The sequence below is a fragment of the Engystomops pustulosus genome, chromosome 3 (assembly GCF_040894005.1).
Source record: "Engystomops pustulosus chromosome 3, aEngPut4.maternal, whole genome shotgun sequence".
Lineage (NCBI taxonomy): Eukaryota > Metazoa > Chordata > Amphibia > Anura > Leptodactylidae > Engystomops > Engystomops pustulosus.
In genome coordinates this window covers 111,594,044-111,606,395 of record NC_092413.1, presented here as the reverse complement: position 1 = coordinate 111,606,395, position 12,352 = coordinate 111,594,044, and the positions used below count along the sequence as shown (strand labels likewise).

At 36.3% G+C, this 12,352-nt stretch overlaps 1 protein-coding gene across 1 annotated transcript in view; it reads left to right on the top strand.

Moving 5' to 3' along the window:
• The first annotated feature begins 863 nt into the window (after positions 1 to 863).
• Positions 864 to 12,352, top strand: part of NR2E1 (nuclear receptor subfamily 2 group E member 1) — a 40,417-nt gene continuing 28,928 nt past the window's right edge. Inside the window, exons 1-2 of the mRNA XM_072141837.1 lie at positions 864 to 1,364; positions 10,749 to 10,894. Coding sequence (XP_071997938.1) covers positions 1,340 to 1,364; positions 10,749 to 10,894 — 171 coding nt within the window. The 5' untranslated portion in view covers positions 864 to 1,339. The remainder of the gene's footprint in view (positions 1,365 to 10,748; positions 10,895 to 12,352) is intronic.

Below are 12,352 nucleotides of genomic sequence, written 5' to 3'. Positions count from 1 at the left end.
ACGAGCACTTGTATATATATATATATATATATATATATATATATATATATATATATATATATATATATATACTCATTTTTTGCAGAAAAGATATAGCCCCAAAATTAATTTACCTTTTGAGTTACCTTATCTGTTGTTTTTCACTGTCTCTCCATTTAAATCATTTAAATGTTACAAATGAAAATTGCATCTTCTTACACATCATACACGCCTCTATATGATTTTGTTTATAATGTATATATATATATATATATATATACGTTCACAGGCAGGTGTGCTCAATGCTATGGCCTTAAAAGGTGGGAAAGTCCTCATGTATAGATGACAGACAGATAGGTGGATTGATAGATATTTGTTCTCTAGTGATCAGGCATTACATATCACTTAGAAAGTTTCTATAGACGTTTATTCAGAACAAGTGTTAAGGGTGGTAGTGAACAGGGCCTGGGGTACAACAGGTGGGTGCTGCCTCCTTACTGTCATAGTGCGCTGTATGGAAGCCTTTCAGGTCAGCAGGCATTCACTGGAGATAACTGGATGTGCTGTACATTCATGAATTCATAGTAACAAATAAAACTCTGTGTCTTGGTGAAATAAAGGTAACATAAAACAGTAATATCAAAGCTCACACACTGCACAGATAGAGCAGGCAGACACACACAAGTACCTGAAGTGCTCCACAGCCTGAGCAGTGCCATGGCATAGCAGGAGGGCACAGTATATACCTGCACTTCTTGACCAGCACATAGAAGGAGCATGTAGGGTTTCCTCAGGGAGGTCCATATCATGAATCTCATCCTACCCCCTTCCCCTGGGCTGTGCTGACGTCACGCTCCTCCAGGACTGGGGAAGAGCAGGGCAGCGCTAAAGTGGGCACAGGGCGCATTTCCCTCCTCCTCCCTAGTGTCCTGTCACTTGCTCCTGTCTCCAAATTATTCTAAGGGCTGCAGCACAAAGTCACTCAGTGCATTCAACTTCCCAATCCCTCCAGAGAGCCAGGCACTGCCTAGTGTCACACTCCCTCAGCTGTTAGCCCCTCACACAAGTCTAACAACCTGGCAGTGAATGCTGAGACCACTGACTGGTACAAGGAGCATTGACACTTGCTTTGGGCACTCACATATATTTTTGTTGGCATTGGAAATATCTGATAAAATCAAGACCAGAACAAAAGACAAAGACATTGATTCTTCTTTTCCTTGAGACTTTTAATTAAAAATTTCCAAGTCCTGACTGTGGTGTTTGGAGGATGCTTGGACTGTCCTGGAGGGGAGAGCACTGAGCTCTGGAAGGCACCTGTCACTGGACCTTGCCTCTGGCTGCTGGACCTTCTGCCAACATGAGTAAACCTGCCGGATCAACAAGTGGGTAACGCATTCTGCTTTGTATGAATTCAATAGAATATGTGTAGATAGATAGATGATTGAGAGATAGATAGATAGATAGATAGATAGATAGATAGATAGATAGATAGATAGATAGATGATATATAACTGATAGATGATTTACAAAGGATATATAACTGATAGATTATTGATATATAGATAGATAATTGATAAAGGATATATAACAGATGGTTTATAGATATATAACTGATAGATGATAGATAGATAGATAGATAGATAGATAGATGATATATAACTGATAGATGATTAATAGAGGATATATAACTGATAGATCATTGATAGAGAGATAGATAAATAGATAGATAGAACTGTACCTTCTTAGAGCAGCTGTTGTCATGAACACTCATTACAAGTTTACTTTGAGACTTTTGTGATAAGTTAGAATAGTTTGTGCAGAACAAGGAGGGATTTGACAAGCGCGAGCATAATGAAGGGAAAGCGGATTTGAGCTCAGTCTATTGCACCCAGAATGACTAATGAAACAATGCTAGAAACCATGGATAGCAGAGCAGAAAACAACTTTAAAGTCACATTGCCCCTAATCCTGGATGCAGGCTCCATACACTGCGACTGATTGTGTATAGGGAAAGTCGCTGCAGCTAATCCTCAGCACAGGTTACTGGGGAGAAAGACACATTCTTCTGGGCAAGTGTGCCAAAAGTCATTTGTGCTGGTGCAATCCTTCTCAGGGGATACATAGTCATAGATTCAGATAATTATTGAAAAATTTCAGAGATTTATTGTGGGTTTTTTTTTCTGTAGAAAAATAAGTACTGTGTTCTATATATGTTTAAACATATATATTTAATTAGTAGATGAACACACCAAGTCTTTACCTTGTGTTGCCAAACTTCATAACAGGCAATCGCATAGACGGATAAGTTGATAAAAAGATCGATAATATAGATAGAATATAGACATCGATAATGTCTGATTTATTTTTCAAAATGTCAAAGTAGATAAATGTAACAGATATAATTGTTTTATACATTAGATTCATAGGAGTATAAGATATGGAATAGATAAGAGTAGAATATAAATGGAGTAGAATAAAAATTATAGATATATCGATGCATACAATACATACAATAGAAAACAGATATACAAAGCAAAAATAGGTTCATGGTTAAAAAAAAAAAACATTAAAAAATACCTATCTAGATAAAACTTTTTGGAGAAAGATGACATAAAAAAAGAATGAAATTGATACATTGTTCATAAATAGATGAAAAAAAGTAGTTAGATACATAGATAATGCCAAAATAGTACATATAGATACATAGCTAGATAGACTGACAAATGACAGGGTTGGGACTAATGACAGAGTGCCCAGGTGCCCAGTGTAATTGTGGCCCCTATAGTCCAGGCTGGCTGAGTGTATAGTTATGTGAACTGATCTCTGCCTGGGTGGTAATAAGAAGCCAAGCTGCAGTCCCTTCTACCCAGACTAACTTCTTTCAGCAGCCTCTGATGGTAATTACAGTAATCTAAGCTGCCATATATCTTTAAGCAATTATAACACACAAAAAGTCCCAGGGCTCCCCTGCTGCGGGATGTTCACAACGGTTTCCCAGTTCAATAAAAATCTGCTTTCTCTGGTTGTACTGTCAAGACCATGCTGCCTGGAGGAAGAGATTCTGCCCAAACACAGGCCTCCCCTGAGCCTAATGAATGACCCTGGGTCACAGTCACATGGTTGGCACAGCTCCTAGCACTATTCTTATCATCATGTTCCCCATTTTTTTGCACTGAATATAGTGTTCTTCATTTCTACACATTCCTCTTTAATACTATTTGTGTGTGGTGGACCACTCTGATAATATTCTGTCTATGGATGTGATGTGATGCAGCAGTCATGTTGTAATGTGAGTGTGGGGTTCAGAGGTGGAGTCTGTATCAGTGGATGCTAAGCCTGCAGGAGGAAGGGGGGTGAGTGCTCTCCCTGTTGGCATTGTGTGATACCAGAATTCCCATGCTACTCTTTTTGACGGGTCACTGGTGAATCAATAGGTAGGTAGCAAAAGACCTTGTAATTACACATGAATATAAACAGGGGAATTTACCATGTACTGCCAGTGCCAGGGGTACAGCATACCTGGGGACTGGCACATGGCATCTGGCCCTTACCTGCCCCCTGTGAAAGTAAGCTGAATTATGACTAATATTAATTGTAGGAAAGTAACTTCATAGCCCCCCTCACTCCCACCCAAGCTTAATCCCTCTTTCCCCTGGCCCTGTTGTATATAGCAGCTGTCGGGTTTCATTTAGTAGGAGATGTGGCAGCTTGCGCTGGCTGGAGGCAGTCAAACCACATTCAATGGGGAAATCATTAAGTTAACACTTTATGTAATGTCTCCCTTGTTGTTCCCTGGGCATTGTTTTACCCCTACTCTCCACTCCATGCTGCCCCCTTGGGAAATTGAGTAGCTGTCAAGTTATCAACCCGGTTCCTCAGATGACACCTTCCCATAAGCCTTAGATATTGCTTCACTTGTGCTAGACTAAGGGTTCTCACACGTACCCCAGAAATATGCCCATTCATGTCGTGCCCGTGTATATACACTGTGACCAGGTCTTAAGTTTCTTTCATTTCCTTTATTTTTAGGTTATGTATCTGCATTATCTATCTTCCCACCCCCCCATAGAGAACTATTGTAAACTATAGTGACAGTAGTACAGTAGTAGTATAGTCACTGTAGTACAGTAGTAGTAATCACTGTAGTACAGCCACTATCTTGCATGTTACTGCTTCATATTCTTACATTCTTTTAATTCTCTGTGTCTGTTCATATAAAAGATGAACAAAGTCACATAGCAATTAATCAGGTACTTTACAGGTTGACTATCCACTTTATAAATATTCCACGATGAGATAAAACTCATGATGAGATAAAACATAAACATGGACGAGTGTGTGTTTTATATGAAATTCATGAGAGAAATAGATAGATACATTTGAGATACATACACCTAGATAAATAGATGATATAATGATATATAAATAGATAAAAAAATAAAATAGCGATTGATAAATATAGATAGATCTGTTTAAAATTAATTTACTCGATGTACCGGTAAAACTTAACTTTATTTGGGATGTTTCCAACTATCCTATTGCATATTTATACCGTTGCTCCGTCTATACCGAAAATTTGACTTATTTTTTAAGAAATCGAACAACGATTCCTTCAATGTATCCTATAAATATCGATGCACATTCCTGGTAAACTTCATACGTGATATCAACCACCTGCAACATGGATTCGTTTTGATAGGAGTCACACTTAATGGGAAACTTTAAAAGTTTGAATGCCAGTTAATGAAGGAGGATTGAATGTAGGAAGAGAATATTATTTATTTAAATTAGTGTTTTGTTTTTCAATAAAAAATTCATGTTGAAAAGAAAATATAGATTTTGTTAAATAAATTTTACACCAGCCCTGGTGATCAGTCAATAGAATTATTTTATTGTTTTGTATAGTTAATCTCTGCTGTTTATTATATATCTAAATTATAATTATTAAGTAGTAGACTAAAGGCAAGTATCTGTATACACAATAAATATTTTTGTGTAGATTTCTCATCTATCTATCTATCTATCTATCTATCTATCTATCTATCTATCTATCTATCTATATCTGTATATAATATACAGTATGTGCACAATGTATTATACATCCATCTATATATTATCTATCTACAACCCTAACATTATGTTAATGATATATATATATATATATATATATATCTTTATTGTTTGCTGGTTGGTTTAAAAAGTAATAGTAGTAATAGTAATTTGATAAGAAATCAAGGTTTTAAACATACCTGTGAAAGTTCAACTTTAAGCACATACAGCTTAAGTTTTCTACTTTTATTACAGTATCTCCCCTGCACCATGTATATTAATGTAAATAGTTACCTCTAAAGATTATGCATAGAAATCATCAATAATTTAAAAACTGTTTCTTTAGTATTGGTTAGAAATGACACTTTGAGGTAAAATGCGAGCATGGATATGGACGGATACTATTTCAAGTGTTCTAGGAGGTATAATGTAGTAACCAAAATAATACTATAACATGTAATAAATCTAATACCACTTTATAATATCTCCTCTAAAATAATTTAATATGAGCTATTCATACAGAAGAGCAACTGAGACAAAAGTTTGTCCTAAAGTATGAACATGTATAAAAACATACAATTAACTCTTCAAAAGCAAGTGAGAGATAATAAATTGTAGATATACAGAGCCGAATATTTCCATATTTTTCTCTTAGGCCCTTTCCCATATTTTCATGTACCGCTGCATATTTATTATAAAAGTAATTAGAAATTAAGCTGTCGGTCCATACATTCATCACAATAGACCCAAAATAATCTTCATTTGCCATTAAATACCATAAAAATGACTTCCAATAGTAAGTTAAAGTGGTTTTCACATATGAAAACCTATAATTATGGCCTTTTGTTGGACAGTGCTCATTTGCTTCCCATGTATGGTGTTATGCTACCATCACAAACTGCATTAGTATTGTAACATACCTCATAATAGGGACAATCTTATGGGTAGACCATAGTTTTATGGGCAGATTTATAGACTGCATCTTTTAAGCTGAGTTACAGAAAAGATCACATGGGCATGTCATGACTGTGTTACACCAAAATCTTTACTCATGCACTCAGTGATGTATTCTTGTGTGTAAAAATCCAGGAACTGTGGTATTAAATCACTAAAACCTGAACTTCACAAACTTAACTTATACATGTGTATATGTTAGTAAAATTATAATAGTATCTATTTTATTCTTATTTGCATTGCTGTAAGATTGATTTTATCCTCCTTAATTCTTACTATAAGTTTGTTGAATGTACCACATTCACATTTAATGATTCTGTGCACTGCATTAGTCAAAGGCTAGTGTCACAAGTTATGCCATCTTGATGAACTTTATCTCAAACCACCCAGCTGCACTGGACATACTAAAGGGCTATCGCTTACATAATGTTTTAGCTTAGACCAATGAGTGATCACAGTTAATATTTTATAGTACATGGCATTTTAGCATGGGTGGTCCATGTTACTAGAAGAATTCACTGTACTCAGGCTGGAAAGTAAAGAGTTATAACTAAATTCTAATCTCGTGAGCTTGTCAAACAGGCACTGAACCTGGCTGCACAGTTTGTTTAGTCCTTTGTTTTATAGTTGGTGCTTTTTTTCTTGTATTTAAAATACAACACCAAATACATTTTAAGGAAATAAAACGAAGCATTATAACATTAGACCTTATTATGGCTCAGGGCAAAGGATGGTGTAAATAACAAAATAAGCATTGACCTCTACCCTGCTTCCCACCGGTCAGTAATTGGCAGAACTGATGATTTGTTGACGTGACGTCACTTTTCCAGCACTGTACACAAACTCCAGCAAGAAGCAGCATTAGACCATTCTCTGCATGTGGCCCAATTATATCCATTCTCAACCACCCCTTAAATACAGACATTTTATATCTCTGTTATATTGTATGTGTATTCAGCGTATAGAGATGTTTACAATCAGTGTTGTGAAGGCATTTGGAACTGTGTAGACTCCATCAAAGCCTACATCTCATATTCACAGATGTTCAATATCCACAAAGTATAGTGCATAATGCTCATAAATGTTAATATTATATATGGATTTTTTAAATCTATGCTAATTGAGTTACATGCTAGTCCTAATTATTGTTAATTATCACATATTACACATAATTGCAACAGTCTTCTATTAAGCTTTGATGATATTTTGGTTTATTCTTTAGTGACCTGTAAATGTCAAGGTACCATGAAACGTATTATAAATATACTGAAGGTGTGACCTTTACAGGGTAAACCCATCTATATGGCCCATTAGGATACATGGATGTCATAGAAAGGGTTTCTAGGGACCCCACAGTGTAAAACTGCTGTGCAGTGCATAGAGGGAAGTGTATGGTTGAACACAACTTTCCTCTGGGCTGGGGCTACAGAAGCCGGATCAGCTTAATTTCTAACAGAGGGTGTTGTGGTTATTAGGCTACATTCCCACTGCCGTATGGGGGACATATATACGGCCGGCATATATACGGTGTATATACATCCCCCAAAGACGGCAATGGACGGTATGGTACGGCGGGCAACGGCAGTGTGAATGTAGCCTTACTCTACTTTCTGGTACATTTTATTATATACATGCAAAATGTTTATGTGCTAAATATGAAAGATAAAATGAATTACCATATTGTACTATATATGACAGAAAACATTGGGGGAGATATATCCAAAGGATCTGAGAGGAAAACTGTTCTAGTTGCTCATGGCAACCAATCAGATCTTTGTTTTTATTCTAGAAACTGCTGTGAGAAAATGAAAGCTGAGTTCTGATTTTGTTGCTCTTTTCTTTAAGAAACCTCATACAAACGACAGTGGGTGTAGGTCCAGTTCATAGCCCCTACAGAGACCTATTGGGCGCAGGCATGGTGTGGTGTCCCTATGGAGGTGGGAGGAGTGAAAATTGCTCACCCATCCCATCGTCAACTGGCCAGGTGTAACACACGTTCATGTGCACATTGCTTTAATATTATTAGTTATTTATTAATGTACAGCACAATTAATTCCAAGGTGCTGTACATTCAAGAGGAGTTATCATACATTGCAAAAAAACAAGCACAAACAAGTATTAGACACAAAACAAGGCTGAACTAGCACAAGTGGCAGAAGGACCCTCACAGAAAAGACTAATAATATATATGTCAGGGGAGGTGGAAACCCAAAGTGAAGATTCATTAATTTATTATATTAAAATCATTTTTTTTTTTATATGTAACTAATGCAAACTTAATAGGAATATAAAAGCAAAAAAGAATCAAGAGTATTCAGGTCCAATTAAATCAATACTTTATTAAGAAAAAAGACATAAAAATAAATATGAATAACACACATATTAAAAAACATCAGTGATGGTACTCCAAAATGGACTATATTGCTATCTAGACTGATTGAAACCCAGGAAATATATTACAGAAAAAAGTGCAAGTGCAGAATATATATAAATACTAATGGGTAACCATTACTCTTTCAACATAAAAATCATTATGGCACCATGGCCATGTTGAAATTGTGCTCAGTATACATCAACATATAGAGACTAGTTACCCATTCAAGAAAGACTCCTGGGTCCTGGACTGTGGTCAATATCTCCCCATTGTGCGTTTCGCGTTGTTGTCGCTTCCTCAGGGGGCAATAGGAAACTGGTAAAATGACAACAGATGAAATGTGCTGACTTGGTACAAGTTCTGACCCCTTGGTAATTCAAGCACAGAACTTGTGTGCCAGAATCAAAATCTACACCAGGTCTGACCTGGTATACACTTCAGCTGTAAACAGCTAAAATATGCCCAGGTTATAGTTAACTTTCCTGGCCAAGCTAAAAATGAGGTTCTAGGGTTTTCAGTATTTGTTCAAGATTTCCAGTATCTACATAGAGCCATTTCACGAGTATCTGAAAGAAACCTAAACCTGTCCAATCCTAAACATGCAAGCTTAAAGTGGTTTAAAGCATTTATGAGATCTGAAGCGTTCCTAGGAATCTTACTGTACCTACACTTGTTGCAGTTGGCAAATGCTTTTAATCATCACAAACACTGAAATGACAATTAATAACTGGCATCTTAGTCTTTTTTTTTACCTCTTATTTTATAACAACTCATTACAACTTTTTTGGTGAATTTGTATATTTGTGGCAAAATTTGCAACTTTTCTAGCAAAGTTTTCCTGCATAAATCTTTAAAATCCATATTTGGACATATAGAGAAATCACAATTTTGGCACTAATACATACCTCTCCTGAGCAGGCATAGTAAAAAGTCACAAAAACCCAACAGATTCACATGGCGTATATATCACCTTCTAAGATAAATCAAACAAGCCCAAACCCCATATAAAAAAATACTAAATAAGACACAAATGAGCAAAACCCCCTAAGGCTCTTTCTTTTTATCTGTGGTCTAAAATAAAATATAATATTTACTATCTTAGGGCCCTGCATGTGCATGCAGATGGAAGCATTTCAAGACCAGGAAAAGGCTGCAGCTTTCAAAGGAGCACAGGTGCATATACATGGACAAATATGTCTAATAGAAGAGATTTATTGAAAAGTGGTAAACCTTCTAAATCAGAAGGAAAGGCAAGGAAAAAACACAGGAAGATATTTACATAACATAATTAGCTGTATTACAAAGTTTACTATTATCATCTGTAATATTAATTCATAAAAGTGTGTTGATAGTTCTGTTATGCTTTAAACCTGCTTTTATCACACGGCTGTTCACACATAATAGTTAACATCATCATCATCATAAACCACTGGCAATGTGGGCCAATAAGGACGTTAAAAATTAGAGCACATATCACTACCGTTCAAGACTTCTTACTATTACAGTACATTTCTACAAATGGACTAGTAGAAACAAGGTGCCTCATGTTTGGTCAGAAAACTTTAAAAGGGTTTTCCCACTAAAGAAAATTCTCAAATTTCAATCCCCTAGTGATGTTAAAACAATAAAGATCATTTTAACCCCCTACTTTACACTTTTACTCAATTTATTTCTGTTTCACTCCCTAAACTGCTAAAACTCAATGGTGTGGGCGGGAACTCTCTAAGCAGTCACTTTATGATCCATCTAGTGCTGTGAGCTGACAGTGTGATTACATTATCAGGGTACAGATGTATATGCACTTTCATCTGGCTTCTGTACTAACACACTGACACATAGAGAGATGAGACAGATCAGAGATGAGATGATGAGATGCCTATTACACACTGTCAGCTCTGCTACATATGTGTTATCACAGATATGTGCCTGCCTCCTTCCCCTGGATCACTTATCTGCATGTAGTTTATAGTTTGCTGCTTGTCTCTGCTCACAATGTGCTGGCAGGAAGTGATGAGTGTCTGTGAACTCCGTGCTGCACTGCAGAGGCAGAAAGACAATGAAACTCAGCAAGCATGGCCATCACACAGAAATCTAAGATGGCGGCCCGACCCTAAGTCAGAAGTTACAGGGTCGTGTCTAGGGACAACTGAAATTGTGTACAACAGGACTGATAGAGACAGGTTGGACTTAAATATGTGAAATACTGTATTTATGTTAATAACAGTGAATTAGAAAATGTGTTATTTTGTTATCCTGAGTGCATTTAAGAAACTTGTCTTTGTAGGAATACCCCTTTAATGAATGAGGCAGGCATTTTTATAAACCCAATATAAAGATAAAACTGTGATGACCACTGTAGCAGTCAGTTACATGATTATATTTATTACAGGCCGGATCTTGGATATTCCGTGTAAAGTATGTGGTGATCGCAGTTCCGGTAAACATTATGGAGTTTATGCTTGTGATGGGTGCTCAGGATTCTTCAAGAGAAGCATTCGGAGGAACAGGACTTATGTGTGCAAATCTGGAAATCAGGTTAGTATTGTGGTATTTATACAGAGTTTTGGTTGTACCAAGTATTATAAATAATATTGATCCAATATTAAACTGCATTACACTGCAGCCCAAAAGGAAAGCTTTGACACAAGCCCTTGAGTGTAACTGATACATCAACTTTCTGAGATAAATGCAACTGCTTGTTCTTGCATTAGCATTAGCGAGCAAATACAGGTGTATATATTCTTTGTGATAATAATACCACTGAATAAAAATGTTGTAAGATATACTTGATAGGTATATGTGGGAAGCAGGGAATTAAGAATTTGAAATCTATAACCAGCTCAGCTTTTTATTTTCTCATAATGTAACTGGAAAACTACAGTTTCTGATTGACTGCTAAGGATTGTAACATCTCCCAGTGGTAGGAAAATATTTTCTGAAAATTAATAAGGAAGCCCTTACATAAACTCTCCAGTGAAAACACTAGAGCAGGGGTGCACAACTAACTGGCTGGTTATGGCCTGCAGAGCCTTTGGTTAGGGCCCGCGCCCTGTTGTCCGCAGATCCCAGCATATGACATGAGGTAATAAAACATGTGTGCCCTAAGCACCCTAGACCTGGGGGGCTGGGGCTTGCTTTGTGAGACCTGGGGAGCTTGCTGTGTAAGGAGGAGCGAGGGAGCAGTATTATAGTAGTTATATTCTTGTACATAGGGAGCAGTATTATAGTAGTTATATTCTTGTACATAGGGGAGCAGTATTATAGTAGTTATATCCTTGTACATAGGGGCAGTATTATAGTAGTTATATTCTTGTACATATGGAGCAGTATTATAGTAGTTATATTCTTGTACATAGGGGGCAGTATTATAGTAGTTATATTCTTGTACACAAGGGGCAGTATTATAGTAATTTTATTCTTGTACATAGGGAGCAGTGTTATATAGTAGTTATATTCTTGTACATAGGGGACAGTATTATAGTAGTTATATTTTTGTACATAGGGGGCAGTATTATTGTAATTAGAGTCTTGTACATAGGGGACAGTATTATAGTAGTTATATTCTTGTACATAGGGGCAGTATTATAGTAGTCATATTCTTGTACATAGGGGGCGGTATTATCGTAGTTATATTCTTGTACATAGGGGGCAGTATTATAGTAGTTATATTCTTGTACATAGGGGGCAGTATTATAGTAGTTATATGCTTGTACATATGGGCAGTATTGTAGTAGGTATATTCTTGTACATAGGGGCAGTGTTATAGTAGATTTATTCTTCTACATAGGGGCAGTATTATAGTAGTTATATTATTTTACATAGGGGGTAATATTATAGTAGTTATATTCTTATACATTAGAGGCGGTATTATAGTAGTTATATTCTTCTACAAAGGGGCAGTATTATAGTAGCTATATTCTTGTACATAGGGGGCAGTATTATAGTAGTTATATTCCTGTACATAGGGGGCAGTATTATAGTAGTTATATTCTT